The sequence below is a fragment of the Megalobrama amblycephala genome, linkage group LG5 (genome assembly GCF_018812025.1).
Source record: "Megalobrama amblycephala isolate DHTTF-2021 linkage group LG5, ASM1881202v1, whole genome shotgun sequence".
Taxonomy (NCBI): Eukaryota; Metazoa; Chordata; class Actinopteri; order Cypriniformes; family Xenocyprididae; genus Megalobrama; species Megalobrama amblycephala.
Window position 1 is genome coordinate 15,176,121 of NC_063048.1, and position 27,819 is coordinate 15,203,939.

General features: G+C 36.5%; 1 protein-coding gene across 1 annotated transcript in view; it reads right to left on the reverse strand.

Annotated features, from left to right (window-relative positions):
• dicer1 (dicer 1, ribonuclease type III) overlaps nt 1-27,591 on the reverse strand; it is a 41,371-nt gene extending 13,780 nt beyond the window's left edge. The window contains 24 exon segments of the mRNA XM_048190808.1: nt 1,060-1,235; nt 1,411-1,516; nt 1,608-1,790; nt 1,919-2,072; nt 2,872-3,085; nt 3,294-3,473; nt 7,340-7,479; nt 7,559-7,634; nt 8,797-8,929; nt 9,016-9,170; nt 9,255-9,497; nt 9,601-9,733; nt 11,737-12,209; nt 12,309-12,404; nt 12,406-12,478; nt 14,760-14,920; nt 15,772-15,906; nt 16,050-16,177; nt 16,294-16,447; nt 17,506-17,694; nt 17,873-17,976; nt 18,943-18,993; nt 25,468-25,518; nt 27,425-27,591. Coding sequence (XP_048046765.1) covers nt 1,060-1,235; nt 1,411-1,516; nt 1,608-1,790; nt 1,919-2,072; nt 2,872-3,085; nt 3,294-3,473; nt 7,340-7,479; nt 7,559-7,634; nt 8,797-8,929; nt 9,016-9,170; nt 9,255-9,497; nt 9,601-9,733; nt 11,737-12,209; nt 12,309-12,404; nt 12,406-12,478; nt 14,760-14,920; nt 15,772-15,906; nt 16,050-16,177; nt 16,294-16,447; nt 17,506-17,619 — 3,227 coding nt within the window. The 5' untranslated portion in view covers nt 17,620-17,694; nt 17,873-17,976; nt 18,943-18,993; nt 25,468-25,518; nt 27,425-27,591.
• Between the last annotated feature and the right edge of the window lie 228 nt (nt 27,592-27,819).

Sequence of the window (27,819 nt, forward strand, 5' to 3'; positions counted from 1 at the left end):
TAAAATATCCAAAAACCACTAGAACAAATGTTATATATTTTGTTGACTTGTGTACTTACATTATCCCAAATGTTTCCAATAATGTTTAAATCCAGAGAAATACGCAATTTTAACCAGGACACGGACCATATCCGTGCGTCGCCTATCAATGACATCATACCCATGTTACCCTCGATTTCCAGTTTTATTTTGTAGAAAGCATGAAAACACTTAATATATTATATGTTTTATTAGACAGGTGAGCAACTGTTTGTAATACAATTCATCGAACAGTCATTATTGTTTAAATCTCGTTTTCTTGATTTACCACGAGTACCATGTTTTGCCATGCCTAATATCGATCTAGCTTACTGCAGTGTGCAACAAGTGTCTCATAGTAGCCACCGAGTGAACGCACAGAGTAGCATTATAACAACTTTCAACACACAAATGTGTCTAATGTGATAAAACAGCGCTGTGTTACCTCACATACACATGACCGGAAGAAGCGGAAGCGCTCGTCTGCGGCATAATAAAAGTTCCACTGCTCTCGAGCCATGTGTAGCGCTTGTCTCTCATTAGCAATCGCTCCAGCGACCTTGTTCCGCACCAATGGCTTTCAGCCAAACCTTGCTTCATACTACAGTAATGTTAAGAAATCTTTAATACATTAGCTCATCCATTCATATGATTTCATTCATCGGATTCTTTTCCACTGGCTGTAGACATGAAGACAACACCTCCCATGATTCCGCGAAATAAAGGGGTCATCAAGCTACGTCTTTGTTTTGAATAAGCAATCTCTAGAGGTGAAAAATTACATATTGTGCCTTTAAAATTCAAACAGAAAAACTAATAACTAAAATCATTTCACAATACTTATAAGATTGCTTTAACCAAAGCATATTTGATATGCTGACGACTTTTGTCAAATCAAAGTAGAAGAGGCAGCATAATGTTGCCTACAATTTACAATAGCCATTCTGTCATGAGTGCACCTACAATGCCTTAGAATGCCACCTATGAAGGGGGCTCACTAGTTTTTGGAAAAGAGCGAATGAATGTATTGCGTCAAATGACCTGAAATCAGGAGGCAGGGTCTGAGCCCCAACGCCAGCATCAATGGCTGTCTGAGACCGCAGCTCTTCGGCCGTCAGAAGGCAGTGAAGTCTGTAGAGAATGCTGGGAAGGCAGACAGCTTTCCTCCACAAAGAAGCTGGGATGGGGTGAATGGCACAGAGCTCCGGAACTAAAATCTAAGCAGATGGAACAGAAACACAACCAAAGACTGTTATCTGATGCGAGTCAAACCTCTGTACGACCGTTACCACTCTCAGTGGGAGGAAATACTCGTGCACACAGTATGATTAGACTTAATTCAGGTATGATGGCTTATAATTCTCACCGCAAATTCTTTCCGTCAGTAAATACCTGTTTGTTTTGTAGGCTTTCCCACTTGGCCTTTCTCTTCTCCGCACTGCTCAGAGGAAGGGCTTTCCCCTTTTGATTAAGGTGCCGGGGAGTTAAAAGATTCAATCTACAGGAAAAGACCACCACGGACATACAATGAATTTCTTGAGGAGGAAAAAAGCACATACCAGAACGTCTTTAATTTTTTGTCTTCCTACCTTGAAGATGTGTGGTCCACATCCAGTAGAGGCTGGTTAACATTAGACAGGTCCAGGTTGTACTTGGTTTTGTAGTACTCAGCAAAAGTCTCATACTCTGGAGAGGGGAATTTACTGAGCGGGGTGAGGTCTGTGTAAACGTCAGCCACATAGAACCGATGTGGCTGGTCAAAATTACGATACCTGAGAGGGAGGAATGAGACAGAAGAGCAGAGTTCAACTACAGTGAAAACAAAAACACAGTATAAGTCATCAATGAGAGCTTAATTACACAGGAAATAAGACACAAAGATCACAAGTAACTTTTGTACCTCGGAATGATGACAGCATCCTGGTAGTCCTCCAATTTGAAAATGAATGGGTTTTGCTTGGTGTACTGAGTATTTGGAATGCCAATGCGTGCTTCAGACTTTTCAATATCCTCCATGAACTTGAAATCCAGGTCCAAGGTATTGGAATCCTCAACTGAACAGAGCACAATATCTTAGAGAGCAGGAGGTGGCCGATGGCTGATATAAAGACGATATATATGAGATATCACACTATTTAAAGTTTATGTAGAATATTAAATAATACAAGCACCTGTAAACAGATTTATACTTTAGATAGCAACTTCTTGATTCTCTGATTCAATATCGATTAATATGGATATATACAGCAAATTTTCTCATATATATATATATATATATATATATATATATATATATATATATATATATATATATATATATATATATATATATAAAAATGAATATATAATATGCTGCATATATTTGAGTTTATGGTCATTAAGTGTCATTTCTGAGGTAAATGTAACATTACGTGACAAATTGTTCTCAAGCTGTGTTATTGTTGTCATTCTTGGGTTGAAACACATTGAGTGATTACAAGAGACATGATACGGTTTTTGGTAAGTTGTAGCCTACTGTATCTTTTAACATTCCTTCTGATGTTCATTCGTTCAAAAATCAGCTTTGGCAATATATCGGTCAACCACTTGCTGCAACAAATAGATTTCATTATTAACTGGGTCTGTGCCCATTGGAATGAAGAATGTTGGATGATTTTTTTTTTTTTTTTAACAGATACGATATGGAATTACCCTGTCTTTTCAATAAAATACAGGACATGACATTTTCCTTTTGTTCAAACAATCAAATAAATTCTTTCCCAGATCTAGATAAGACCTTATAAATTGACAGTTAGAGGAAGGACTAACTGTAATCTCAAAGTCAAACAAGACAACATCTGGAGCACCACTCACCAATGTTGAGAGGTAGAACGCAGTAGGCAGAATCTGCCTCTACAGGCTTAAACTCTAGTGCTGGCTTTTCCAGACGAAGGATGTGGGAGAAGATGTACTGGTGCAGACGTGTGATCAGCTCCAGCTGCTCTGCGCTCAGAGTGAAGCCCGACTTCTGAAGCTCAATCGAGATGGTCACCTCACCAGAACGTGTATACACAGGGAAGTGAGGGATCTGATGACAAAGAACCAGAAAAAAGAGCTTGTTGTTCACTTGACATCTTCAAAATCAAAGTTCAAGGCAAGTTCATTTCAGATATAATCAAACATAAAATGAATAACACTGACTGTTTTCTAAATTATCAAAGCAATTTACACTGAATACAATTTTTTCTCCAAGGACCTCCAGATTCAGAAAGATAAAATTAATTAAATGTGTTTACCCGAGGTATTGGTTTAGCTGTTAGAATGCCAAAACATCGGGTAGTGTCCTCTGGCGGATACAGCTTCCTCCGCCGGAAGTTAAGCTCATCAGGAAGAGGGGTGGTGAGGACCATCCCTATGACGTAAAGGTAACAAGGCTGCTCTGGCACAGGGTAACACCCCCGCAGACACTCTGGTATCTACAAGACATCATACTCAACATGATTCTATACAGTCTACACATTATATGTTTTTATTTTTGGTTTGGTTGTTTTTTTCCCAAAGAAATTAATCAATTTATTAAGCAGGGATGTATTAAAGGTGCCACAGAATGCTTTTTCACAAGATGTAAAATAAATCTAAGGTGTCCCCTGAATGTGTCTGTGAGTTTCAGCTCAAAATACCACATAGATTTTTTTTTGTTCATTTTTTTAACTGCCTATTTTGGGGCGTCATTATAAATGTGCTGATTCAGCGCATGTCCCCTTTAAATGCTCGCGGTCCCCGCCCCCGAGCTCGTGACTCTATAATACACTGCATAACCCTCAAAATGGATCTTTACAAAGTGTTCGTCATGCAGCCTATCGGATCATGTAAGTATAGTATTTATTTGGATGTTTACTAGAGCTGCACGATTAATCATATCGCAATCGGTGGCAATCGGGCTAAAGCTAACATGTACACACTGCTGGAGAGATGTATAAAGAATGAAGTTCAGTCCCTCCAGAAAAACGCGGGATTTTTTTGTGATTGTTGCGGGCAAAATGCTGATTTTGCGGCACGTTTTCTTAAAAAATGCGATGGAATATGCGGAAATTTTTGCAATTTTATGCGATGAAATTGCGGGAACTTGCAAAAACTGCGGTTTGATGAAAAACAGATAAATAAATACATGTGTGGATTCACCCAACAACCCATTATCTGAGAGCTAGTTTGCTACTATTTTATACAGGTCCCGTTCTAATAAAAAGAAGATCCAGTCATGTTTCAAACTTTAGTTAGTGTGTAATGTTGTTGTTAGAGTATAAATAAAATCCGGTGTGCAAAATGTTAAAGCTCAAAGTTCAATACCAAGCGAGATATTTTATTTAACAGAAGTGCCTACATCGAACGGCCAGTTTGGACTACATCCCTCTACTTCCTTCTTTAATGACGTCACTAAAACAGTTTTTTGACTAACCTCCGCCCACAGAATACACAAGAGTTGCGTTTGTAGAGTGTGTTTGTCTCCATGTCGTCGAAACGCTGTTATTTTCATCGGCAGTCCAATCACCGGGTCTGATTCCGGCTCAAATTGATAGGGTAAAATTAAAGACATGTTTAAATAACACTGAGCGCGTGCATCTCCACGTTATGGTAAGAGGCGTGACCTTTCCGTTGGCAAGTTGCGCCAGAGCCATATAGAGAGATATACCGTGTGTCTCAATCAGCTCCCTAGTTCAGTAGTCAGGGCACTGATCAGGGAATCAGCCACATTCACTTGCATGATATACTGATTCACGACCTAGGGAACTAGGGAGCTGATTGAGACGCAGGGATAGAGTCTCTCTAGGGCTCTGAGTTGCGCTAAACTGCTGTCGAATCACAACACAGGAACCGCTGGCACAATCAGAACTCGTTACGTATTTCTGAAGGAGGGACTTCATAGAACAAGGAAGTCATCAGCCCGTTTTTATGACAGTGGAAACAGCGGTATACAGATAAGTAAATTATGTGAAAAATACTGTGTTTTTTTACACGCGAAACATGAACACATGTTATATTGCACACTATGGACAATCAAAGCTTCAAAAAACCACGAAAAACGGGACCTTTAATGTCAAAGAGTCAATTTCCTATTACTTCCTATGATAAGCAAGCATACTAAATCACAGAATATTTAAGTTATCATTCTGTTTTATTTCAGACCTTAATTAACACATGGCTCAAACTTACAAAACATTGAGTCAAACGAAGTTCTGTAGCTTTACAAAAGGAATTCGTAGAAAGGTGCTATATAAAATAAACGTATTATTATTAATATCCAACAACTTCTATAAAAATGAATAAATAAAATATTTTAAAAAATGTGTGCTTCTTCCTGCCTGCATTCCGCTGCTGATTTAACCATCCTTGGCGGTGGCAAAGTGAAAGTGGTTTTCCCGCGTCAACACGCAGTTGCACGGAGTGCAAAATACCTGCTGTTGTCTGTCACTGTCAAATCAAACAACAAAACACAGCTTTAACAAAGATTAATCTATATTAAATTTATACGCGAAGTGTCATTTTACATTTAATTTTTATTCTGTGCATGAAAATTAATACTACAGTTAGACCTTATACTTTATTTGTAACTTTATGTAGTATTCATCTATGCTTGTTGTAATTGGTGTACAGTATGATGTTCTTTTTACAGTCTGTTCACTTGCCTTTAATAATGTATTATTTAGGCTAGCAGGTTATGCCATGGTATCAGAATAGTTTAAGTGGGCTAAGTAATAAATGCAAAGTTAAGTTACCCCCATCCAATTGAAAAAAAAATTTTTGTGCTGATCCGAAAAATGATCCTATCTGTGACGTCATAACCTTGATGTGATCCGAACCATGAGTTTTGTGATCCGTTGAACCACTACAGATTAGTAAAGAAACAAATATCTTAAATGGGATTATAACATGTTTGCAGTAATGCAAAGATGTTATTTAATTTCATAAAAATATTTTAATTTGAAAACGCCCGCATATATGTTTGCTGTTGTTGCTAGTTTGAGTTGAGAAATACATTTCAGCATTATCAGTAATCTGTGTGCTATTTTCATTGAGAACCAAGCAAGATGACTCATGATACTATTTGTTTATTATATCGCTATCGCAAATCGCAATCGCAATATTAACCTCAATAATCGCAATATGACATTTTCCCCAAATCGTGCAGCCCTAATGTTTACATTTGATTCTGAATGAGTTTGATAGTGCTCGGTGGCTAACGGGCTAAAGCTAACATTACACACTGTTGGAGAGATTTATAAAGAAGAAGTTGTTTATGAATTATACAGACTGCAAGTGTTTAAAAATGAAAATAACGACGGCTCTTGTCTCCGTGAATACAGTAAGAAACAATGGTAACTTTAACCACATTTAACAGTACATTAACAACATGCTAACGAAACATTTAGAAAGACAATTTACAAATATCACTAAAAATATCATGAATATCATGGATCATGTCAGTTATTATTGCTCCATCTGCCATTTCTCGCTATTGTCCTTGCTTGCTTATCTGCATACGTCTGATGATTCAGCTGTGCACAGATCCAGACGTTAATACTGCCCTTGTCTAGTGCCCTGGGCTGGCATATGCAAATATTGGGGGCGTACATATTAATGATCCCGACTGTTGCGTCACAGTCGGTGTTATGTTGAGATTCACCTGTTCTTCGGAGGTCTTTTAAACAAATGAGATTTACATAAGGAGGAAACAATGGTGATGAGACTCACTGTATGCCATTTCCATGTACTGAACTCTTGTTATTCAACTTATGCCAAGGTAAATTCAATTTTCAATTCTATGGCACCTTTAAATTGAGATGACTATAAAAAAGATGGCTAGTAAAGACAGAAAAATACTGTTATAAATTACTTCTATTTCAAATATCTTTTGAATTATTAATCAAAGACACCTAAAAAAAAATGTATCACTGTTTCCACAAAAATATTAAGCAGTAGAAACTGTTTTCAACATTGAACTAGTTCTCAGTGAACTAAAATGAGTGACAGCTGTGATAAAGGGAGCATTCTCAGTTCAGAATTTAAATAAATCTTTTGTTTTGCTTTGACCAGCAGCCACGTACACACGCTGCAACGGTTGGGGATTGGCATCCACTAAATTCATGTATTTGAGCGATTATTACTGCCATGTATGCATGATTTTTTTCTCCTTTACCACAAAATTATTATTATTATTATTTTTTGTCTTATTTGATTGGGTGGACCAGCTGTCAATCTGAGTGGGCCAGTGTCACACTGGCCCTTATGTAGCCTCGCTACTGCCCTAACATGAAAAAAGGCGTTTCGGGTTCACAACACTCACGGCTTTTGGGTAACACTGTCTCCGTTTGGTGGAGCCTGGTCTTCCTGGCACGTTCGTCTCTTCCTCGTCATGCAGGTCCAGCTCCTCCTCATACTTTACAGTTTCCTTTCCCACTGGCATCAAATGATCATCCAGTTCACCTAGACACAAACATTGCATATCAGTCAGCAATTCTCAGAATGCATCAAATTTTGTATATTTAAGACTTTTCATGCTCACCAATTTTGTGCAGTTTTTCACAACAGAGAAGAGCGACAGCTTTCTCTGCAAGTCTTGCACAATTCATTGTTGGCCCCTAAGGGAAAAGAAGAAACAGAATTTATAGAAAGAAAAAAAATCACACACCTTTCTACTCATTTTCTTGTATTTAAATGGGATAGTTCACCCAAAAATTTAAATGCACTCACCCTCTTCAAAACCTGTATGACTTCCTTCCATGAAACACAAAATATTTATAGCAGAATGCCCAAGCTATTTTGTTTCATACAGTGAAAGTGAATGGTGACCATAGGTGTCATGAATTTTCTTAAATGTCAGTCTGTTTCTCACACATCATAGCGTCATATGGCTATAGAAGATGTGTAATAAAGCACTCAAGACATATTGACACCAATTTATGGTGCTTTTTTTCTTTTTTGCTTCCACTTTTATTGTATGGAAAAGAGCAGCGTGAACATTCTTCAAAACATCTCCTTTTGTGTTCCATGGAAGAAAGTCAGTCTAACAGGTTTGGAATAACACAAGGGTGAGGAAATGATGACACTTTCAGTAAACTATCCTTTTAACTAGGTCTGTGTGATATGGAGGAAAAAAACAAAACAAAAAAACAACAACTATCAATTCTTTGATCAATATTGTGATTACAATTTTAAATGATTTTGAAACAATACTTTCCTTACAAACATACATGTCTGTATTTTTTTTCCCGTGACGGCGTCGGTTATTTCTTCATATCTTTTTTCACTCTTTTCGTATGTTGTGCAGTTCGCAAATGCCTTTTATTATCGCCATTGTTTTTCTATGTAAACATGCGCTAGAAGTTGCACTCGCGTTTCGCATCTCGCGCAGCATCTCGCACAAAAACATATTTTGTGTGAATGGCCCCTACATGATACATATATGAAACATCACATCTTCCTATATCCAAAATACTCAAACCACAGATATTTATTTATTTTTTATTTTTTTGGCCAAGTCCTTATCCTGCCCTGAATTTATCTTCCCTTTTTCTGTTCTTTCTTCAATGTTGCAATGGTAAACCCACTCCGTTCTGTTCTCACGCTAGATTTAGGCATGCTGCATTCAGATTGCACACTGAGGGGGCTGGCAGAAAAATCATGCTTTCTGCAGTTTTGAAACCGATTAAATCACACAGCCCTGTTTTTAACTCCTACAAAGCTGCTTAAATGTCAGAATATTTAGAAAAATGTGATAAATATATTGTGGCCAGAACTCACAGTGACAGGAACTCTGAGTGGTGAGTTGATGGGTAGGAAGAGTGTGGATCGATAACCTCCAGTCTTCAGCTCCACAGTTTTACACTTCGGAGCAAGATGAGTGAACGGATCACTGGGCAAACGCGCACAATATCTGGACAAGACAACAACAAATACATTTAAGAATGGCATGACATGCAACAAAATACAGAAATCTTAAATTTAGGAAAGGACACTGACCTGTTGATGTGCCCAATGGCTGTGTTAATCGTGACGCGAGGGCCTCCGTCCTCTGAGCGCAGGACGTAAGGTGGGAGAACGTTGTCATCATCGGTCACTGGCTCCAATTCAAATTCATTGCATTCTGCTGACTTCGAGCACTTATTTCGGAGGATCTGAAAGACATACAACTCTTAAAATTACATGTTTTAATGCGCACAGTTCAGAAATTAGAAATAGCTCTCATTCAACCTGCTGACCTTTTCTATGGCCTTGTAGGTCTTGAGGTCTTCTTCAAATGTTTTTGTCCGTTCGCTGTCAGCGAGCATGATGTAATTGGAGACTGGAGCACGGGCACGACCTTTGGATTGCACGTAGGACCGGTACTCTGTCGGCAGGTCAAACCGAACAACCAAATTGCACTTTGGAATATCAACACCTTCTTCCACAATGCTGGTTGCGATGAGCAAGTTGGTTTCATGTGCTCTGAACTTCCTCAGGACCTAGACAGTAACGTCAATCAGCAATAACAATTATGAGCATAAGCTCAAGCGTAAGCTAAGGAAGGGGCACAGAAGGCTTTTTAGGACTGCCGAATTCACTCACCTCCTCTTGTTTTCTGAACTCCACCTCCATTTGTTTGTTGCGAGGCTGGTTCTTGCCAATGCTGTGACCTGTGATGAAGTTGCTACTAATGTAAGCCAGCTCTGGGTCCTGCTTCCCTGCCTCCTTAATAAGTCTGATACACACAAATAATACAAATTGGATTAAAGTTGCTTTGGATAATTTAAATAAGCATTTGCTAAATGCTAACTAAATATATATCCACTTATCATTCTAAAGTTGAGTTAGCAAGATTTGTATTTTTTTCAAGAAATTAATACTGTTATTCAGCAAGGACACAGTAAATTGATCAAAAGTAACAGTAAAGTCATTTACAATTACGGTTGGGTATCATTTGAATTTTGGTAGTTCCGATTCTGCTTATCGAATTCCGATTCTTACAAAGTCAAACATTTAGATATCAAACATACTTCTGTCATTTTGTAAAACATTATGTTGCAGCTGAATACCTTGAACAAAAATCAGCAGCCTAAAGAACTAAAAAACTAGACTAACTAATATAAATTTTAACAGTATTAAAGTATGCAGTTCAGTAACATAAGAACAAATAAGCAATTAGAAATAGCACAAATAAATACAACCAAACAAAGTTCAGAAATTGAAATTAAATGTAAAATAGCACTTTATAGCTTTCTTTTTATAAATAAAATATAGATTAATCCTTATTAAAGTTAGGAAAGTTGTTCAGTCAAGATTAGTAAGTGATTTTCTTTTCCTTTTGTTGTCTGATTAACAGTAATGACACAGCCGGCAGTAGGTTTACTAGGCTACTGTCACTTTAAGACCTAATTCATGGATCAAATTGTATTTATCCGTCAAATGCAAGAATATGCGAAAGAGAACTTAATTCAGTATTCGTGCACTATATGAGGGGCCACGATCGCTTTGAGCGTCCGTAAGAACCAATGAGGTTTATTCAAGCACGTCACAACAGGTTCGGTTGAGCTTCTGTTTATGTTCGCTAATCAATGTTTATATTTGAAAAAAACCTAAATTAAATCTGTTCATCATATAAAGCGATCACGTCTCTTCAGAAAATTTGGAATAAACCATTCAATTCATGTGGATTAATTGTACGATCTTGTACGAATTTTGTGTTCCGAAGATGAACGGAAGTCTTATGGGTTTGGAACAATATGAGGGTGAGTAATTAATGACAATTTTCATTTTTTAGTGAACTAACCCTTTAAGTACCCGATTCCAGAATTGGAAGCGATTTTCAAAACCCCATTTATAATGTTACAAAAGATTTCTATTTCAAATAAATGCTGTTCTTTTGAACTTTCTATTCATCATACAATCCTAAAAAATGTATCATGGTTTGAACAAAAATATTAAGCAATAAACAGTATACTGAAGACTAGAGTAAAGGCTGCTGATACTTCAGATTTGCAACTGAAATAAATTACATTTTAAAATATATTAAAATAGAAAGCAGCTAATTTAAATTGTAAAATTTAACAATATTACTGTTTTTACTGTATTTTTTCCCCATCATATCAACAACCTTGGTGAGCATAAGGCACTTCTCAAAAACATCAGAAAATATTACTGACCCCCAACTTTTGATTGAAATACCGCTTTAATTATTTAATATAATATTTAGTGATTTCATAAGTGCCCAAATAACAAGAAATATAACTAAAAAATATTAGACTGAAGGTAAAAAGCAATCAACACATCTGAAATTGTATATTTGTGAAATCAATAATATCAAAGTCTAAAATACACACTGCACACCCCTACTAAATAGGGATTTATGATATATTGGGATTCATGATATATCATAATGGTTATTGGTAAATATTAGACATTTAATCTGTAAATAAAAAAATTATATCTATTATATGCTTTTTATATTTCTAGATTACCTTTGCCATCATTTACAGCTCAGTTATTATATATTAATAAAATAGTAATATACTAGTTTCATTATTCAACATTTCATTATTCAACATTTCATATTCAACATTTCATATTCAACATTTCATATTCAACATTATTATGTTGTGATGCCTAAATTCACTTGTAGCATTTAAAATGACTGATTTTAGTTTTAGTGCATTTATTATTTGCATAGTATTTTCAGAGAAAGGCAGTGGAGCACTGCAAACAAACCTGTTTAAAACCACCGCTGTATATCGCCTTTCCACAAAGATGATTCCACAGAGGATGTTGGTGAAAGGCGAGGGAAAATTTGCTTCAGGCTTCTCCTTTGCCTCCGCCTCTTCATCCTCGTCATCGTCCTCAGAATCGCTCCAAGAAACGTAATTGTCCTGATTGCGATTGTTGTACCACTCCACACTCTCAAACTGCTGCCGTTCAAAAGGTTTGTACTCGTGGAGAATATCCAGAAGTCTGATGACCTTGGGAGTGACAAACTTCAGGTCTAGGGAAGCTGGAGAGAAATGCTCCTCACATAATGCGTGGATTTTTCTCAGAATGGTGTCCGTGAACAACAGGAACTTGCGGTTCAGCTCTTCCTGTTCATGTTTGATATATTTCTGCAGCTCCCGGACCATGATTCCCGCAGCTTTATCTGCGCACCAAGGGCCCAGCACAGTCAACACGGCACGACAGTCATTCAGCACCTTGGGATAAACAATCACTCAATCAAAACAAATCATACAATTACAGGACGTTTCTGTCAAGAGTCTTGTTGCTTTAAAATAAGACCCTAAGGTGAGAACCTGTTTGGAGATGAACGTGGGGTCTCTATCTTCTCGATGAGTAGATAAGTTGCAGTCATTAAGAAAATGAAGGGCTTCGTCCAACTCGCTCAATAAGCCTATCAGAGAGCCCACTCTGATCGTGATACAGCCCACAGTCCAGCACCACCTCACGAGGCTGGGACGCATACCTGGATGTAAATTCACAGGTAAGAAAATACTTCAAGAAAGACCTATACTACTTCCACAAACATCTACGTCACCAATGCAAAATATTAGCATAATGTCCACCCAAAGGCATAAGCAAAGAAAGAAGACGAGGCTTCAATGAATTGTAGTTTTGTCATCATGTCGTGGACATACTGTATGTTTTGATGCTTTGTTTGGCCTTCCAAAAACAGATGAAACTAGGAATCAGAGGTTAAGATTTATTTATAAAGCTCTTCCTGAGCAGTACCATGATACATTTCCTGATACAGGAAAATGGACAACATTATTATGTTTACAATTGCTTAAAGGGTTAGTTCACCTAAAAATGAAAATTCTGTCATTTATTACTCACCCTCATGCTGTTCCACACCTGTAAGACCTTCGTTCATCTTCGGAAAACAAATTAAGTTATTTTTGTTGAAATCCGATGGCTCAGTGAGGCCTCCATAGCCAGCAATGACATTTCCTCTCTCAAGATCCATTAATGTACTAAAAACATATTTAAATCATTTCATGTGAGCACAGTGGTTCAATATTAATATTATAAAGTGACGAGAATATTTTTGGTGCGCCAAAAAACAAAACAAAATAACGACTTATTTAGTGATGGCCGATTTCAAACACTGCTTCAGGAAGCATCGGAGCACAATGAATCAGTGTATCGAATCATGATTCGGATCGCGTGTCAAACTGCCAACGGCTGAAATCACGTGACTTTGGCGCTCCGAACAGCTGATTCGATACACTAATTCATTTATGCTCCGATGCTTTCTGAAGCAGTGTTTTGAAATCGGCCATCACTAAGTAAGTCGTTATTTATTTTATTTTTTTGGCACACCAAAAATATTCTCGTCGCTTTATAATATTAATATTGAACCACTGTACTCACATGAACCGATTTAAATATGTTTTTAGTACCTTTATGGATCTTGAGAGAGGAAATCTCATTACTGGCTACGGAGGCCTCACGGAGCCATCGGATTTCACCTAAAATATCTTAATTTGTGTTCCGAAGATTAACAAAGGTCTCACGGGTGTGGAACGGCATGAGGGTGAGTAATAAATGACAGAATTTTCATTTTTGGGTGAACTAACCCTTTAAAGCAGTGGTCGCCAACCCGTCGATCGCGATCAACCCGTCGATCTTTATCACTGTTCCAGTAGCTAGCGAAAATAACAAAAATATGAGTACAAAAATACATTACATTTCTCCCGTCTTTGTACTCTATTTTTGTATTTATTTTTATGTTATTTTCTGGAGCTACTGGGACAGACAGATAAAGGTAAATAGCCCACATTATGTCTGAGTCTGTAAACGGCCGTTAACAAGAGGGCAGAGACGCTGAAGACGGACGCGAAGAGGAGAAAATTCTGTAGCAGGCAGAGCAGCTCACTGTTAACGATGCTCGAAATATAGGAAGAAAATATAAATATTGAATTGGAGGTGAGGGATTATGAATTCATCTCTAAATCAGTCTTCAGGAAGATTTCGATGGCAATGGCATTTTATTTTCCTCTTACCTCGAAATAAAGTAGCTAATTATTAGCGCATTTCAGCTTTGTAACCAAGGAAACGCTGTATCACTGCTGCTCCATAAGCGCCACCTGCTGTCAGAGAATGAATCTGCGTCTCATTCAGCCTGCTGTTTTTGTTTCATGCTTTTTTGTGCGTGTGTAGCATTTATAATTTCACCTTTCTGTTTTTGCTTTAAATCTTGAAATTAAATCTAATTCAAATAAAAAAACACTTGCTCATGCAACGTGTAGCATCTTTGTTTGGATTTGATTAAAAAGCAGTTTCCCTCTATTTGATGGCTATGTATTTTTGTTTATTATAATAATATTAATAATAAATATCTGCAACCAGTATCAGAATCGGCTAATTTGCTTGTAAAAATAAATAAAATCAGAATCTACATTGACCACGAAAAAAATAGCATACTAAATACAATCTGGGCTGTCTTTTTCTATCAAGTAGATCTTGTCTTTCAAAAAGGTCGAGGTCAGGGATCTTGGGCTTAAAAAGGTTGGTGACCACTGCTTTAAAGCCTTGGAAGCTGAAACACGTGGTTATGTTAGAGGAGTTACATTTCTGACACATGGTTGAGGTGTTTGGCCAATCACAACGCACTAGGACAGGTGGCCAATCAAAGCACCCTATGCTTTTCGAATAATGATCTTTTAAAATTGCATCATATTACCAATTTAAAAGTAATTTTTACAATTGTATATATTAGACAATTTTTTACAAGGAAACACTACCTATCCAGCACCACAAGATCGGTGGCAGTTTCTGCATTGCTCTGCAAAATCTTCTCCAGGTTCTGAATCTTCTCCTCCAGATCACAAGGGTCACATTTGCCATTTAAAATGGAAGCAGTCAGACCCAAAATGCGAGGACAGCCCGGGCAACCCTCACAAATCTGCAAAGAAGATTTACACAATTTAATAAAGCATTATAATGAGGGAATGGATATCATCAACTTACAATATAATATCCGTTTATCTTGGATTGCAGTTAGGCAAAAGTACTCAAGTGACAGCAGTGATTAATCCTGAAAACACAATTGCATAAACTTATAATCCAATTTACTGATATATATATATATATATATATATATATATATATATATATATATATATATATATGTTTTATCATTGTTGGGGTTGGGGGGGGGGAGAAACTATATTCTCAATTAGGGCTGCACGATTATAGCATTTTAGCATCGATATTGCGATGTGCACATCCACGATAGTCACACTGCAGGATGTGCAATGTCTAGTATAGGGACTGTTAATCCGTACAGACCAGACATTACTGTTCAAAATGCACGGATTCTCAGAATAATAGCAAAGTTGACCATCATACAAAGAAAGTTTGTCATTTGCACGTATTTTAGGTCCTGACGATTTTAAACCATTTGAGTGCAAGAAGGTGTGAAAGAGCTCAATTCTGAAAGATGATCACAACTTCCATTTCATGTCGACTTTAACTCGGAATTTAAGATGTTTTGGCATATGTGCCAAATGACACCGCGTTAGCGTTCAAAATAAACACATTCAGTTACGAATGTGTTTCAAATGAGTAACAATATCTTCTCAGAGTGCCTATGTTCAGGACTAAATACATGTCCATTAAATTATACCAATGGATCGGCATCTTTTTAGCATTTATGGAGTGATGGTTAGATGAGACCTCTATCATCCCTCTCTTTACACTGACAGATGTGATTTCATAGGGTCTATTCAATGCTGTAACAGACTGCAATTTCACCTTCATTATTTCCTGATAAGGATGGTCCGTGATTGCAAGGTGGCATTCGTCAAAAACCAGCAGGTTGATTTTTGATAGTGGCAAGACTCCATTCTTTAACACATGCAGGAAGATGTGGCACGTCATCACCAGCACCTGAAAGACGAGACATTATGGAAAACAGAGGGATGAGGAGGATGGAAAATATCATAGATCGAATGATGACACCTCATTAAGATGTTCAACAATTATATGAATGAATTCATGGGCTCGTTAAAACGAACATGTATAAATCACACCTGATTTCCCATCATCTCTCTGTTCCATATCTCCTCAGGCCATGTTGTCATTTCCTCTGACATGTAGTCGCCTACCTGGAGATCAGAGTGGGTTCTTACAGTAGATGCTTGCTGAACCACAGATGATGCTTTAATTTGGGAAAAATTAAACAAAGCAGAATTAAGATTAATCAACAGAGAATCATGTTTTTAATGGAGTACACGGCAACGCATTTGTGACATGGCAGACTAGACAATTACTCACCTGCATTCACCAGGAAAACTGTTCTCTTTCTATCCTCTCCACGGATTTGGTGGGAGAGTTCTTTGATTAGGAGTACTGCGATAAAGGTCTTCCCTGAGCCAGTATTTAAGCAGACTATAGTATTGTGTTCAAGAGCTGCTTCAAGAAGTTCAACCTAGTGGAAAAAAGCAATTAGGTGAAATTATTCAACAAAATGTAACATACCATGTAGACTACAATTAAAGTTTTTTTGTTGTTGTTGTTTTTTTTTGGAAAGAAAAGTTAAGGTCGCCTGGCGGAAGCTAATTGTTTTACTTTATAAAGTTTAAAATATAGATATTTTTCTTACAAAAACCCATCTCTTCACTTCAGAAGGCCTTTATTAACCCCCTGGAGCCATATGGATTATATTTATGATTGATGGATTAATTTATTTTTGGCTTCAAAACACGCCCCTGTTCACTACCATTACAATGCTTGGAAGAGCCAGGATATTTTTAAATATCTCAGATTGTGTTCGTCTGAAAGACAGTCATATACACTTAGGATGGCTTGAGGGTGAGTAAATCATTTCAATTTTTGGGTGAACTATCCCTTTAATACACTAAAGGAGGCTGTAATGTACCGATTACCTCAGGGGGACTAAATGCCACTAGGTGGAACAAACTCTTTGCACTACTGGCTATGCAAAATAAATAAAAAGAAAGAAAGCTAGCACTGGGGATTTGATGCTTTTTCCTGTTGTACCAAACTCATATCGAATGGTGACACCAAAACCGAGGTATGTACCGAACCATGACTTCTGTTTACCGTTACACCCCTAATAAAAGCTATGAACAATCAACAAAAACTCAAAGGGACAGTTCACCTAAAAATTAAAATTCTGTCATCATTTACTCAGACTCAAGTTGTTCCAAACCTGTATTAATTTCTTTCTTGTGCTGAACACAAAAGAAGATATTTTGAAGAATGTCAGTAACCAAACTGTTTTTGGTCCCCATTGACTTCCATAGTATTTTTTTTCCTATACTATGGCAGTCAATGGGGACCAGCAACTGTTTTGTTTCCCAACATTCTTCAAAATATCATCATTTAGGTTCAACAGAAGAAAGAACTGAACACAGTTTTGGAACAACTTGAGGGTGAGTAAATAATGACAGAATTTTCATTTTTGGGACATTTTAAAGGACAACACAGTAATCTCCCAACCTAAGAGTCTTTTAAAAGACTTGCCTGATATTTTCTTGGTGTGTATATGTTGTCATGGATAGCTTCCTGTTGCCACGGGAGACCGAAGAAGGGCCCCATGGGTGAGGAGGCAGGGGTCACCAGCTGTAGGCCAGCCATGCTTATAGACAGTTAAGCAGGGGACCTCCAGTCATCCAGTGTTTATCTCATTGCATCATGGCCTTCTAATGCTCACTGCAAGAGACAGACCACGTAACATCAGATCAGTGAGAGGTCACAAACAATAGCACTGAATTCAACTGTCACGTCGCTGTTATGTCCGGTGGTATTTTGAGAAACATGTTATTCAGTGCTGGTTAGGGGTTATCTGGATCAGGTGGGTTACTGATTATAGACGAGTGTTTTTACTCACAGCGTGTACGTTCCTCACTTTGCTGTGTGACCATGCCGCACTTATTCTGGGCGTCATTATCAGAGCTTTTAAAATCAGCTCATTCTTGTTCCCCTCGAGTTACTCTGCTAAGAAAAACAGACACGCTTAGAACCTGCACAACTCTAAAGCAAAAACAAATGTTCTGAAATTTGACAAAAATTATTAGAAGAAAAAAAAAAAAAAAGCCTATTTACACAAAATAGTAACTCAAAATTCAATCAAAAATATGTAAAAGCAGGACAAGTGCCTTATTTATTGACAAAGCTGTTGGTAAAATTTTCTTTTGGTCATAGGCATAATTTGGGTTCACTTTGTATTTTACTCTGGCCAAAACGTTCACTTGTTTTATATGTTAAGCGACCAACAAATTTTTTTTTTTTTTTTTTTTTTTAAGATTTACACAATTTAATTGATAGTAAAATTCCATCAAATTGAATTGAATAATCCTTACAAAATTTAACTGAACAATTATTCAATTAATGTTTGGAAAGAAGTATCTTAGGCTCACCAAAGGCTGCATTTATTTGATCAAAAATAAAGTAATTATTGTTATTTTAATACGTAACTTATTCCTGTGATGGTAAAGCTGAATTTTCAGCCATCATTGCTCCAATCTTATGCTGATTTGGTGCTAAAGAAACATTTATTCTTATTATCAATGTTGAAAACAGTTGTGCTGACAAATTTTGTGGAAACCGTGATTTTTTCAGAATTCTTTAAAGAACAAAGTTCAAAAAAGCAGTATATATTTAAATAAAAACCTTTGTAACATTATAAATGGCTTTACTTTTACTTCTGATGAATTGAATGCCTCCTTGCTGAATAAAAAGTAATACTTACTGACCCCAAACATTTGAATGGAAGTGTATCTTCTAACAGACAATGTTACTAAATGATAAATTAAACACCTCAATAATGAAAATGTTTCTTATTTGCACTAAATAGTTGACTTAATCATACATATATTATCCACTGCTTTGACCTATTAACACTTGGACATTTAAATACACAATATGACTTTTTTCAGCAAACAGAAATTATCACAGTACCTTAATGCTGCAGATGGGGGAGGGGGCCTGAGATAATATTCTTTCAATACTCTGAAAAAGAAGAGAGAGAAAATATAGCTTGTGATAATGGACATATCTCTGGCAAGGAGAGGACAGCTGAATTTGGATGACAACTGGCTTGTCAACACATTTTTGCCACTCAGGATCGAGCACACACTTTCCTCCTGACAACCGCTGTTCGACACAGCTGCAACAAATCACCACAAGTCATTTCAGCTCAAGTAACACAAGGCTTCATTTTCAGTGAGCGAACACATTTGCTCTTGGTTAAAAATCTGCTCTCAGACTTCATGTTCGGGTTCATGAATCTCTAATGCAACCACATAGGTTATTTACTTTCAGATTTTGAAAACGCTGACACACATCTGTTTCAGAGAACGATACATTCGATGTTAAATGCTTGACTGCAAAACAGCTGGCCAGGTCGCGGCTGCCCGTTTCGACTACGCACAAGCAGATTTCCAGTGTTGAAAATCAAAGCTCGGGACAACTTGTTACTGGTACTTTATCTTAAATAGTTAGATCAAGATCTTCACAAAAATAGTTACTAACAGTAATTACCAGTAAAAAATAAAAAAAAAAAAAATCAATGATATTTCTTTTAAACAGCGTAAGAGATTCCAGAATCTCTGTCGTTTTGAATAACTAAAAAATTAGAAAAAAATATATGAAAATATATAAAAATAGTCAACAAAAATGCCATTATCGCTTGTTAGATTTTTTTTTTTTATTGTGCATGAATAGGCAACAGGATGCATGAATAAGCAAAGTTAATTATACGATCATTTACATTTATTTTAAGTCTTTTTTGCAAAACATTTTGTTGCACTTGAATTCAATTAACAAAAATCAACAGCCTAAAGAACACTTAAACAAGGAACTTTTGCCTATGGTTTTAATAATAATACCAAAATTAGCAAAAACAACTAGCCTAACTAATACAAATTTCAAGCATTACTGAAGACAAATAAACACTCAGTAATTAAAAAGTAACAAACAAACAAATTAGCTATAGCACAAATAATCACAACTGAACAAAGATACAAATGAAATATACAGTTTAAGATTTTCAGGTATTCAGGTGCAGAAACTGTAATCAAATATAAAATAACAAAGAACCTTTATAAATAAAATAAAATATAAATACAGTACATTACAATTATAGTTACAAGTTATTCAGTCTTTTGTTTTGTTTGGTTAACGTTAATTACACAGACGGCAGCAGGATTATTAGGCTGCTATTACTTTAAAGCCAAAAGCACATATTAAATTTACTGTAACACACGCTTTTTCTTTCTCAACAAAACCGACTGCGTTTACGAGGATATTTTGATATAATTTTGTGTATTTGTCCATTCAAGTGCAAGATGCCATGAAACAAAACTCAATTTAGTATTTTTGCAACATGAGAGGTGGATTTCTGTGCACACGCTTCTGATGTGCGCATCACTGAAAACAGTGTGCGAGTCTTCTTGCGCTTGAATAGTTTAAAACTACATTAAAATGCACAAAAAGGAACCAATAAGAGGAATTGAAATTAATTTCATAACAAGTATCTGATCCTGACCTTAAAGGGTTAGTTCACCCAAAAATGAAAATTCTGTCATTAATTACTCACCCTTTTGTCGTTCCAACCCCATAAGACCTTCATTCATCTTCAGAACACAAATTAAGATATGTTCGATGAAATCTGTGAGCTTTCTGACCTCCGATAGACTGCAAGGCCCAGAAAGGTAGTAAAGACATCGTTAAAATAGTCCATGTGACTACAGTGGTTCAACCTTAATGTTATGAAGCGGCGAGAATATTTTTGTGTGCAAAAAAAACAAAAAAAAACAACAACTTTAGTCAACAATTTCTGGATGCTGGATATTATTTGGCGCCGTGATGAACATCGCAATGCCGGGTTTGCCTGCACTTCCGTCGCGTTTTTCATGCCGTCTGAATGAAGATATGGAGCAGAGACTGATGTGTTGAGAGAGTTTAGCAATTTGTTGAAGACAAAACTACAGAATAATGTCAAGTAGTTCATTCATGAATCTGTGTGAACAACACACATTTACGTGTGCATCCGTGTACGTCCAAGCACATGCGCACTTTGGTCAGAGCAAGAATAATAAGATTAAGGTGTTTAAATGCCTGTATATTGTGATTAAAATCGGCGTACACCATCTAGTTTAATGTAATTATGCTTACTACGATTATGAGCTTAATCGCATGACTTAAGTCGAAGTATTGCGTTTACAAGTTTAATTGCAATATTGCCAAAATCCCATTATAATCGTAAACACACTTAATGCAATTAATTAAACATTGCATTAAACAACATAAGTAAGGTAATAGAACTAAGAATGTTTTAGTAGGCCCATTTAATTGTAAGTTTAAAATATTTTAGCAGATTCACTCGGCATTTAAACGCGGTTGGCTCTACTGAAACTCAGCAGTGTTTACCTTGCCTCTTTGTAGCAGCATGAAAAACAGGCTAAAACTTTTATTCAAATTTTGAATATATTAAATAGCCTACATACAGCGAGCTCCCTTTAATATAATCACTGTAGCTTTCAATCAGATGTAGCGCAACTGGTTCAATGCTCAGCACTGCAAATCGTGCTGTAATTAACGGTCTTCAGACAAAGCATAAACATAAATAAGTACGGAACTAGGGCTGTTCAACGATTAATCGTGTCCAAAATAAAAGTCTGTGTTTATTTAATATATGTGTGTGTGTTCTGTGTATAATTATTATGTAATATATATAATATACACACATACATTTATATATTTAAGACATATATGCATATATGTGTATATATATATATATAAAAATATATTTTTTAAATAAATATACCTTTTTTTAAATATATACATGAATGTGTGTTTATTTATATATACACATAATAATTATACACAGAACACATATTACGTAAACAGACTTTTATTATGGACATGATCAATCATGATTAATCGTTGAACAGCCCTACACGGGACCATTTGTTAGCAGCTGTCAAATGCACCGAAATGAGTTGAAATAGTCTTAGCTTTTGGACCCGCAGTTCGCCCGTGCCTACCGTGCGTCTGACCCGCACCACACCACACCAGACACGTAAACATTATTCCACCCGTTACATCAAATATATTAGCGGGTTACCCTTCGGGTACCTGCGTGCAGGACTCTGGTTCACGCAGCAAACAGTGCAGCGCTTCCGGGTGTTACTTCAGAACACAGGCTCATTATTGGCGGCTCCTGCGTCAGCATCACATGCATACGTCGTGGTGCCAACGTGTACAGCGTCGGCCAATACTGAGCCGGCATTCTGATGTAGAACCTGGAAATGCTGCACTGTGTCTACAACGTAAACAGTGTAGGAGAATGACAGGGAAGAGAACAAATAGTTGAATTTGTCATTTTTTGCTTAATCGTCACTTCATAACATTAACGTTGAACCACTGTAGTCACGTGGATTATTTTAACGATGTCTTTACTACCTTTCTGGGCCTTGAAAGTGGTAATAACGTTGCAGTCTATCAATCAATTAATCAATAAAAATAATAAATTATTATTTTACTTTCAAAACATCAAAGAATTAGTTACACTTTTATATATATGGTATATTTATACATACAGTGCTGAGCATTGAACCAGTTGCGCTACATCCGATTGAAAGCTATAGTGATTATATGAAAGGGAGCTCGCTTTATGTAGGCTATTTAATATATTCACAATTTGAATAAAAGTTTTAGCCTGTTTTTCATGCTGCTACAAAGAGGACCAGGTAAACACTGCTGAGTTTCAGTAGAGCCAACCGCGTTTAAATGCCAAGTGAATCTGCTAAAATATTTTAATTAAATGGGCCTACTAAAATATTCTTAGTTCTATTACCTTACTTATGTTGTTTAATGCAATGTTTAATTAATTGCATTGAGTGTGTTTACATGCACTCAGTCATAATTCGATTATAATGGGATTTTGGCAATATTGCAATTAAACTTGTAAACGCAATACTTGACTTAAGTCATGCGATTAAGCTCATAATCGTAGTAAGCATAATCACATTAAACTAGGTGGCGTACGCCGATTTTAATCACAATATACAGGCATTTAAACACCTTAATCTTATTACTCCCGCTCTGACCAAAGTGCGCATGTGCTTGGACGTACACGGATGCACACGTAAACGTGTGTTGTTCACACAGATTCATGAATGAACTACGTGACATTATTCTGAAGTTTTGTCTTCAAAAAATTGCTAAACTCTGTCAACACATCAGTCTCTGCTCCATATCTTCATTCAGACGGCATGAACAACGCGACGGAAGTGCAGGCAAACCCGGCATTGCGATGTTCATCACGGCGCCAAATAACATCCAGCATCCAGAAATTGTTGACTAAAGTTGTTGTTGTTTTTGTTTTTTTTGTTTTTTTGCACACAAAATTATTCTCACCGCTTCATAACATTAAGGTTGAACCACTGTAGTCACGTAGACTATTTTAACGATGTCTTTACTACCTTTCTGGGTCTTGAAAGTGGTAATAACATTGCAGCCTATCAGAGGCCAGAAAGCTCACGGATTTCATCAAAAATATCTTAATTTGTGTTCCGAAGATGAACGAAGGTCTTGCGGGTTTGGAATGACATGAGGGTGAGTAATTAATGACAGAATTTTCATTTTTGAGTAAACAGATAAGTATCCGATTCCAGAATTGATTCCAATTATGGAATCGGATACTTATCTTTGTTTACTCAAACATTTTCGATTCCCAACCCTAATTACAATGATTAACTTTTGTAAAGCTAGTATTCTTAATTCTATCTATAATTCAAGTTAGGATCATTGATGAATTTCAAGATTGATTTACTGCAAATCATAATGAAGTGCTTTTTTCCACTGAGCAGAACTACATCCACTTGAAACAAACAAGCATGGACGTCTAGACTTCCTGTTAACCTCTAGACACACTGTAGGCAAAACGGCAGGCCAGACTGGCTGCATACTGCAGACCCAGTCGAGTTTCAGAACAAAGCGCTGAGCCTGACCTACATTACCATGTGAATGACTCTGAATATAGCAGCAGCTATGATTCTGTGAGGACTGACTGTTTACTAGTAAGATTCAATCCAAGATTAAACAGCTAAAATCTCTAAAGAAAGTGCTTACAACAGCAGAAACACAAAGCCAAGGAAGGAGAACATGCACTGTGGAGCAAAAACAGTAGTGAAACCAGCTGTCCTTAAATTGGTTCATTCAGAGACTGCAGAAAAAAAAAAAAAAAAAATCAATAAATTGAATAATGTATTTAGGAGAATTACAAGTTCCATTACAACTTCAATCATTTACATAGTCAATAAGAAGATATTCATATACAAACAAGAAAAAAAAACAGGCTTCAAAGTAATTCCACATGCAGCAGTACCAACATAAACGTGCCCAACACCTGATTTCAGGCCTCCAAACTCACACTTGTCACATGAAAGGGCCCCTCAGGCCAACCTATCCAGCGGGTCACCTGATTTGACCCTGAAAATAAAGGCCAAGTTTCCATAACCCCGTCTCATGCACTCATAAACTCTCATCAATAATTCATTCTGCTTACATTACTGTCACTTTTATTTTGAAGAATGCAACTAGTTGATTCACTGGGATATGGCATTTGCAGTGCATGTGTTTAAAAGTGTGAAATATTCTAAAGAGATGCAGCAGTAAGCAATTTATAAACTTAGTCAAGCGGTACACAACTTTACAATATGTTATTCTTCTGCGATGACTGCATATCTAGAGCTCATAGTAACTCTGCACTTCAGACTAAAATCAGTTATTAAAACCAGTTTCCAGATTAAAAAAAAAAAAAAAAAAACATTCATGAAATAAGCACATATCAAATGTCATCAGTTTAAGAGTTTGAAGCCTTTGATAAGAGGCAATTGATGGCTCTATCCAGATGTATTAGTAAGATGATTACTTTATTAATAAGATGCTAAATTTATGGCAAATTACTTGTATTTCAATCTTCCAATCAAAAATAAATTACAGCGAAAAAAGGTTTTGTATATAACATAGAATTTTTAAAGCAATATTTATAACTGTCTTCTAATTAGGGCTGCACAACGATTAATGCGATTAATCGTTTGCAAAATAAAAGTCTGTGTTTACGTAATAAATGTGTGTGTTCTATGTATAATTATGTATATATAAATACACACACATACATATGTATATTTAAGAAAAATGTTATATATAAAATATATTTAAACATTTATTTATACATGCATATATTTCTTAAATTTATACATGTATGTATGTATTTATATATACATAATTATTATACACAGAACACACACATTTATTACATAAACACAGACTTTTATTTTGCAAACGATTAATCGTGATTGATCGTTGTGCAGCCCTAATTCTAATGCAATCAATCAATCAATAAAAATAATAAATTATTATTTTACTTTCAAAACATTAAAGGATTAGTTCACTTTCACCCCATGATTTACTCACCCTCAAGCCATCCTAGTTGTATATGACTTTCTTCTTTCTGATGAACACAATCTGAGAAATATTAATAAATATCATGACACTTTCCGTATTCAGCTTATGAAGAAAGTGTAAAACTCACAGTTCAAAACGCTTACGATACGTCCTACGCCTTCCTTATTCAACTTAGGGAAAATGCTTAACTGACGCGACGCCAGTTCCATGTTCTCCAGACGTTGAAAACGAAAGGCGGTCTGACAGAAGCTAGATATTTTACTTCCTAACTTGTTAAATACAGATTTTTTTAATTTATTTTTTACACAAACGCATTGCTTCGCTTCAGAAGGCCTTTATTAAACCTCTCCGATTGTATTCATCAGAAAGAAGAAAGTCACATACACCTAGGATGGCTTGAGGGTGAGTAAAGCTTGGGCTAATTTTCATTTGAAAGTGAACTAATCCTTTAAAGGGATAGTTCACCCTAAAATGAAACCATTACTCACCATTAGGTTGTTCCAAACCTATATAAATTTCTTTGTTCTGTTGAAAACAAAGGAAGATATTTTGAAGAAAGTTTGTAACGCAGCCGCTCTGGGCCACCATTGACTTCCATAGTACTTTTTTTCCTACTATGGAGGTCAATGGTGCCCCAAAGTGGCCTGGTTACAAACTTTCTTCAAAATATCTTCCTTTGTGTTGAGCAGTACAAAGAAATTGATACAGGTTTGGAGGGTGAATAAATGACAGAATTTTAATTTTAGGGCAAACTATCCCTTTAATGTAAAAACAATGTCAGAATAGAGTTTGTCGCCAAATCAACTCAACTCAACTTAACTTCACAGCAAATACTGAGTAGTTTAAAAGTAAAGCATGTTAAAATAATCCCAATTATGAAGCTTCATCCTGCAGATTATATCCATGTTCCATTTCAGTAGCATGGTTTATATCAAAATACAATGCCATGGGGGGAAAAAAACATGCTTCTACCATAATTTTTTTGGATGTACCACAACTATAACATGAAGTAATGGAAGTACTCTGGAGTACCATGGTAAATGACTTTTAGTTCTATGATATATTTTAAAGCATCTTGGTAATAGTTCCACCACAGCACTTTTTTGTAAGAGACATCATAATCATATTCATTTATCATGGTATTTATAAAAAACGTGTGGTATTACTAAAGTTCATGTCCAAATAGCATGGTATTACCATGGTAACAAAACATAGCACATTATTTTTTTAATAAATAATCTAAATGCAACATCACATTTACTTTATTCTAAAATTAAAATGAAAAACAAAACGTTTTTAATCATCCTTGATGCCACACAAGCATTTTTGCACACATTTCTTAAACAAGCAGATGACAACCAACGCCCTCCAGCAACATATTTACCGCACTATACACATCATAACAATCACAGATGCATCTAAACACTATTCGTTATATCCTAAAGATCATTATTCATACATATTAGTTAGGCCTCATTGCGACCTTGGCCTTTAAGCCAGCAACACACCCAAGGCCCCCCCCAAAATCGTGAATCTGTCAGTTTGCCAATCACAAACGTGATTCTTGCACTATGCTGATATTTGATTACATGTGAAGAACGTCACCGAATATGAAACTGTCCTAATAATAAATACGTCTGCCATGTGAATCAGTCTTTCAGGGGCTAAAAGACGCGTGTGGCTAAAAAGGCACCGTCATGCAAGAAAAAAAACACACCATGCATTGATTTACCTCACCTAAAACGTCTTATAATAAACCCCGTATTGCATTTACACTGCCAGGGATTGAATGCACGAACAGTTTTCAACAAATGTAAGCCGGACAGTTCTGTTTTTAATGGTGATAGTGGTTAGCACGCGAGCTCGTGTTAGCTTCGGTTGTTTTTATTTATTATTTGAGGATCACGAGAGGAAGAACAGAAGCTATCAGGCCGCGGCGTGTTTGTAAATTGAGGCGCGTGCTCACCGATGGTGAATTGTTTTATTGGTCGTGTTGTGTTGAAGAATGTCTTGTTAAACGGTGCGGCGCCCCTCTCTCCCCATTCCCTCCTGCTGCTGCTGCTGCTGTTGTCAGGCTTCTGCACGCGTGTGAAGCCTGCGACTGCGAGGAAAGCGGGAAATGTGAGCACAGCTACTATGACAACACAACAATCCCACAGCAAAGATAGTTCTTTAAAATAAAAGTCTCCGCCTTTTCTGACAGAAAATAAAAGGGTAAGGGCTGTGGACCTTTTGAGAAAAAGAAGCACACACCTCATACTCACACTAGCCTGTTAAAGTCATAAATAATTCCAGCGTCATGTGTTGCGCAACTCAAAATTTGTGTTGTGTTTGAATAGACGTATTTTTTTATGCTAACAT